A 7,092-nucleotide genomic window follows, 5' to 3' on the forward strand; every position below is an offset into this window, starting at 1 on the left:
GATATCCACACATCTCTGTCGTAGCATAGCTGTCGTTGGTAAAATGTGCAGAACAAACGAGGGACTTTCGCATCTTTTGACCACTGGAGCAGCTTGAATCCGTCGATTGGTATGTGTTTGTTTGGCATTAAATGTGGGTGGAGGGAAAGGCTGGATGCAAATATAGCTACAAATGAGGCATATTGATGCAATATGTACATACAGCTAGCCTAAATAGCATGTTAGCATCGATTAGCTGGCAGTCATGCCGTGACCAAATATGTCTGATTAGCACATAAGTCAATAACATCAACAAAACTCACCTTTGTGATTTCTTTGACTTTATCGTTGGAATCAATCAATCAATCAATGTTTATTTATATAGCCCTAAATCACAAATGTCTCAAAGGACTGTACAAACCAATATTGCATCTGCTTTGAGTGTCGCAGGATATCCACACATCTCTGTCGTAGCATAGCTGTCGTTGGTAAAATGTGTAGAACAAACGAGGGACTTTCGCATCTTTTGACCACCGGAGCAACTTCAATCCATGGATTGGTATGTGTTTGTTTGGCATTAAATGTGGGTGGCGGGAAAGCTGGATGCAAATATAGCTACAAATGAGGCATAATGATGCAATATGTACATACAGCTAGCCTAAATAGCATGTTATCATCGATTAGCTTGCAGTCATGCCGTGCGCAAATATGTCTGATTAGCACATAAGTCAATAAGATCAACACAACTCACCTTTGTGATTTCGTTGACTTTATCGTTGGAAATGCATCTGCTTTGAGTGTCGCAGGATATCCACACATCTGTCGGAGCATCGCTATCGTCGGTAGCGTTGCTACGACAGAACAGAACAAACGAGGGACTTTCGCATCTTTTGACAACTGGTGCAACTTGAATCCGTCGATTGGTATGTGTTTGTTTGGCATTAAATGTGGGTGGAGGGAAAGGCTGGATGCAAACATAGCTACAAATGAGGCATATTGATGCAATATGTACATACAGCTAGCCTAAATAGCATGTTATCATCGATTAGCATGCTGTGCTAATCAATGCACAGTCCACGTAAGTCAACTTGAATCCGTCCCTGATCGTGTTGTTACACCCTCCGACAACACACCGACGAGGCATGATGTCTCCAAGGTACGGAAAACAGTCGAAAAAACTGAAAATAACAGAGCTGCATTGAGAAAATGGCGAATTGCTTTTCGTTGTGACGTCACGGGTGAAAGGTCATCGCTCCGACAGAGAACAATTGAAAGGCGTTTAAATCGCCCAATTCACCCTTTTAGAGTTCGGAAATCGGTTAAAAAAACATATGGTCTTTTTTCTGCACCATCAAGGTATATATTGACGCTTACATAGGTCTGGTGATAATGTTCCCCTTTAAAGATTGAATGTGTTTTCGGGTAATGTGGCAAATGTGGCCGGTTGTTAAATGTCTGCTAATGTGGGGAAATCCGCCATCCACTTAAGTGACCACAGCACAGTATGGACAAAAGTATTGGGACACTTTCACCACATCAATGCACCATTCTGCGCGCCATTTGCTTGTCTTCGTGCTCTCCAAAAAAAAAGTGAAATGTCATCCGGACAACTCCGGTTTTGTGTGACCAAGATGACCAAAGTGAGTTTTTAGCACGGAATACATCAAAATGTAGTAACACAGAACTGATGCTGATAGCATGTGGACACAACACAAACACACACATATATATAGATAGATAGATAGTACTTTATTTATTCCGTCAGGAGAGTTCCTTCAGGAAAATTACAATTTTCAGCACAATCCCATTCAAGATCAGACAAACATTACAGGGAGACAGAACAGGATCGCTGACGGGTCTGCCGGCTTCCAGCGCCCCTTACAAAAAAGATGACATACAGGTAAACATGGGGGGGAGAAAAGAATAGAAGATTAAAATAAAAATAAAAAAATAAAATAAAAAATCGGTCTTAGCCTGGGCCCTATTTTCCATTTAACTTCACCAGTTTTAGATAATTTTTATTCAAAATCGCCGTCCAAATACTGAGAAGAGACTTATGGCGAGTCAGCAGCCAGTTGAGCCTCACCATGGATTGCGCAATGACTCTGCTAACTGTTGGCTGCTGTGCAGTGAGACCGTATTGCTGTATGAATTATATTATACATTTCCATACTGTGTTGGCCCTGCGATGAGGTGGCGACTTGTCCAGGGTGTACGCCGCCTTCCGCCCGATTGTAGCAGAGATAGGCGCCAGCGCCCCACGCGACCCCAAAAGGGAATAAGCGGTAGAAATGGATGGATGGATGGATGGATGGATTTCCATACTTTAGTTAGCTGAGGTATATACAGTAATGTACAGTGTGTTTTGTCAACAACGGTATTTCTTGTGCTGAGCAATCATAAAACGGCTGCAAAGACGCACAGGGTGAGGCTAGCTGTAATCCCGCCTCCTGGTGGTAGAGGGCGCTAGTGATCCTTCTTGCGACTACTCGGCTGCAGAAGAAGTGACAACAAGCAGCAACAGTTAGCAGCAATCGTTTATTTTTTCCTCTCGCTTGCACTTTTAACATGCAGGATTACATATCGAAACTAAAACAGTTTTCTAAACTGGACTTTCAATCGAAGCAGGAGGTAATAATTAAAGGAAGATCTCCATAGAAACAGAAAGACTTTTAAAACTGAAGAAAGATAAGGAAGACTTCTATAAACAAGTTATCGATGCTTTTGATCAGAAGGAGCTGCGCATGGACTTCATTTATAAGTAAATGTAAGACCATAATAATGTTTTTTTTTTCATTAAATGTGCTTTTAATGATTGTATCCTTACATCACACTCAAATTTATTTATTTGTGTGTTACAGTTTGTATGTGTAAAGTTAAAGTTAAGTTAAAGTACTAATGATTGTCACACACACACACTAGGTGTGCTGAAATGTGTCCTCTGCATTTGACCCATCCTCTTGTTCACCCCCTGGGAGGTGAGGGGAGCAGCGGGCAGCAACGGCGCCGCGCCCGGGAATCATTTTTGGTGATTTAACCCCCAATTCCAACCCTTGATGCTGAGTGCCAAGCAGGGAAGAATGCTGGAATGAGCTTTTAAACATAACCCGTTAACTGCTGCCAATCAAATGGTGAATAAAAAACTCTTTAGGGTTCATATGTTTGTAAATCTGATGAAGTCAGTGCCTCACCAGCCATGAACCTCACCGCATGTCACTGCCTTTTTATTTATAATTGAATCAATTGTTTATTTTTAAACACATTTTGTAGTTTTTTGTTTTTTTTTCCAAAGAGTTTAAGAAAGACCAGAGCAACATTTTGCACTGTTATGCAATTTAATAAATCAGAAACTGATGACATACTGTTGTATTTTACTTCTTTATCTCTTTTTTTTTTTCAACCAAAAATGCTTTGCTCTGATTAGGGCAGGGGTAGGGAACCTATGGCTCGCGAGCCAGATGTGGCTCTTTTGCTGACTGCATCTGGCTCTCGGATAAATCTGAGCTGACATTGCTTAACATGATAAGTAATGAATAATTCCCCTTGTAAACACAGTGTTAAAAATAACGTTCAAAATATAAAAACATTCTCATGCTTTTTTATGTTCAAGAAGTTGCGTTAATGGTAAGAAGTTACTTATTTATTATTGATTAGTGTGGGGCTTTCCCTCCTGGAGGTTCTTCAGACCACCAAGCACCGACATGGGAGCCTGTTTCAGGGTTACAAAAGTTTGTATTTTTCAATAAGTCACTCAGTTGCTTTCCAGCAATTTTCTTTTTCTCTTTCGTTCTCGCTCGCGCTCTGGCTCCAGCTCCAGCTCCAACCCCGTCTCTCCTCCTGACTGTTGCTTATAACAAAGCGACAGGTGATTAGATAACAAGGCGCAGGTGGGCCATCTACGCACCTGTCGCTGATTTTGAGTGCGGTCCTGCCACACCCCGTTTCGCTGCAGGCCCGCAGGCCACACCCCCTCCACAGTTAGCTTCAGAATAACGTTATTACAAACAATAACAGACATATTGTACTCTCGAAATGTTGGTCTTATTTAAATATGCATGCTTTTAGTTGTGTTCAGTGTTAAAAAAAATATTATATGGCTCTTACGGAAATACATTTCTAAATATTTGGCTTTTTGGCTCTCTCAGCCAAAAAGGTTCCCGACCCCTGGATTAGGGGGTACTTGAATTAAAAAAAAGTTCATTGAAAAAAGGTTGAGAAACACTGTCCCCCGCGGCCCTCAAAAGGGACGAAGGGTAGAAAATGGATGGAAGTGTCCTAACTGCAAGAGAAGTGTGACTGTGTGGCTAATGTCCACTCTGTCTTTTCTCCACAGTACAGATCCACCACCTTGCCTGCCTTCAAGTACTACATCACCTGCGCCTGCCTCATCTTCTCCTGCATATTCATTGTGCAGGTCCTGGTCTTGCCCAGGTGAGTCTCCAAGCTCCAGCTGTGGCAGCAGACGGATGTGAGGAAGCAATGTGGGCAGGATGTTGAAATGGCGGTGGTTATAGATCAGGCGGATGAAGGCATAATGGAGGGAGTCATGTTCCTTTTATGGCCCGGGCGGGCCAAAGGGCTAGTCCAGCGGCTGAGAGTCTGATCCATTTCCCAACTCAGCCCTCTTATTTCCCCCGACCTCTGGTCAGGATGGAGCGGTGAGGTCACGCACTGTAGAAAGACTTCTTAAATCAGGCGCTCTGATGCCTTCAAGTGCATCCATTACAGAAACTAGCATCCATTCTGATAAATGCTCCTCACTTCCATGGGTTGCAGTCTTCATTAGGTGTATGTACAGGTGCTGGTCATATTATTAGAATATCATGAAAAAGTTTATTTATTTCATTAATTTCATTTAGAAACTCAAACTTGTAGAATGTATACATTCATTCCAAACAGACTGATACATTTCAAGTGTTTTTTGCCAAAAAGGAGATGATTATAGCTGACAACCAATGAAAACCCTAAATTCAACATCTCAGAAAATTAGAATATGGTGAAAAGGTCAGATATTGAAGACACCTGGTGCCACACTCTAATTAGCTAACTAACTCAAAACACCTGGAAAAGCCTTTAAATAGTCTCTCGTTTTGATTCTGTATGACACACAATCATGGGGAAGAAGACTGCTGACTTGACAACTGTCCAAAAGATGACCATTGATACTTTAAAGAAGGAGGGCAAGACACAAAAGGTTGGATGTTCCCAGAGCTCTGTGTCCAAGCACATTAATAGAGAGGCGAAGGGAAGACGAAAATGTGGTAGAAAAAAGTGTACAAGCAAGAGGGATAACCGCGCCCTGGAGAGGATTGTCAAACAAAACCGATTCAAAAATGTGGGGGAGATCCACAAAGAGTGGACTGCAGCTAGAGTCAGTGCTTCAAGAACCGCCACGCACCGACGTATGCAAGATATGGGCTTCAGCTTTCGCATTCCTTGGGTAAAGCCACTCTTGAATAAGAGACAACGTCAAAAGCGTCTCGCCTGGGCTCAAGACAAAAAGGACTGGACTGCTGCTGAGTGGTCCAAAGTTATGTTTTCAGATGAAAGTAAATGTTGTATCTCCTTTGGAAATCAAGGTCCCAGAGTCTGGAGGAAGACAGGAGAGGCACAGAATCCACGTTGCCTGAAGTCCAGTGTCAAATTTCCACAATCGGTAATGGTCTGGGGTGCCATGTCATCTGCTGGTGTTGGTCCACTGTGTTTCCTGAGGTCTAGGGTCAATGCAGCAGCCTACCAGGAAGTTTTAGAACACTTTATGCTGCCTGCCACGGACCAATTTTATGCAGGTGAAGATTTCCTTTTCCAACATGACTTGGCACCTGCACACAGTGCCAAATCTACCAGTACCTGGTTTAAGGACCATGGTATCCCTGTTCTTGATTGGCCTGCAAACTCACCTGACCTTAACCCCATAGAAAAGCTATGGGGTATTGTGAAGCGGAAGATGACAGAGCCAACAATGCTGAAGAGCTGAAGGCCACTATTAAAACAACCTGAGCTCTCATAACACCTGAGGGTGCAACAGACTGTTGGACTCCATGCCACGCCGTATTGCTGCAGCAATTCAGGCAAAAGGAGCTGCAACTAAGTATTGATTGCCGTACATGCTGAAACTTTCATTGTTCATACTTTTCAGTTGGCCCGCATTTCTAAAAAATATTTTTTGGTACTAGTCGTAACTAATATTTAAATTTTCTGAGATACTGAATTTGGGATTTTCAGTAATTGTCAGTACTAATCATCAAAATTTAAAGAAATAAACATTTCAAATATATCACTATGTGTGTAATGAATTGATATAATATGTAAGTTTCATGTTCTGAATATGATTACTGAAATAAATCAACTTTTTCATGATATTCTAATAATATGAACAGCACCTGTATGGCAGGGGTGTCCAAAGAGCGGCCCGCAGCTAATCGTTTACCGGCCCGCCACACATTCTGCAAAAATTTCAAAATTGATAGTATTGCAAAAATGAAAAAAAATATTTAAAAAAAGTGGAATGAGGTAAGATCTAATGAGGAAAAAGTGGCAATGTTGACACAAAGCTGCCATGCAGGCAGTTTTTTTCCCTTTTGTCTATATTTTCTTTTTTTTCCATTGCTAAAAAAAAAAAAGGACAACAATCAATCAATCAATCAATCAATGTTTATTTATATAGCCCCAAATCACAAATGTCTCAAAGGATTGCACAAATAATTACGACTACGACATCCTCGGAAGAACCCCCAAAAGGGCAAGGAAAACTCACACCCAGTGGGCAGGGAGAATTCCCATCCAGTGGGACGCCAGTGACAATGCTGACTATGAGAAACCTTGGAGAGGACCTCAGATGTGGGCAACCCCCCCCCCCGCCCCCCCCCCCCCCCCCCCCCCCCCCCTCTAGGGGACCGAAAGCAATGGATGTCGGGCGGGTCTAACATGATGCTGTGAAAGTTCAATCCATAGTGGCTCCAACACAGCCGCGAGTGTTCAGTTCAAAGCGGATCCAAGACAGCAGCGAGAGTCCCGTCCACAGGAGACCATCAGCGTAGAGATGTCCCCAATCGATACACAGGCGAGCGGTCCATCCTGGGTCCCGACGAGCGGTCCATCCTGGGTCTCGAC

At 42.7% G+C, this 7,092-nt stretch overlaps 1 protein-coding gene across 3 annotated transcripts in view; it reads left to right on the top strand.

Annotated features, from left to right (window-relative positions):
- adcy2b (adenylate cyclase 2b (brain)) overlaps window positions 1-7,092 on the top strand; it is a 136,486-nt gene that overhangs the window by 88,239 nt on the left and 41,155 nt on the right. For all 3 annotated transcript variants that reach the window (XM_061882548.1, XM_061882547.1, XM_061882549.1), the window contains one exon: window positions 4,313-4,410. In XM_061882548.1, coding sequence (XP_061738532.1) covers window positions 4,313-4,410 — 98 coding nt within the window. The remainder of the gene's footprint in view (window positions 1-4,312; window positions 4,411-7,092) is intronic.

The sequence above is a fragment of the Nerophis ophidion genome, linkage group LG21 (assembly GCF_033978795.1).
Source record: "Nerophis ophidion isolate RoL-2023_Sa linkage group LG21, RoL_Noph_v1.0, whole genome shotgun sequence".
Taxonomy (NCBI): Eukaryota; Metazoa; Chordata; class Actinopteri; order Syngnathiformes; family Syngnathidae; genus Nerophis; species Nerophis ophidion.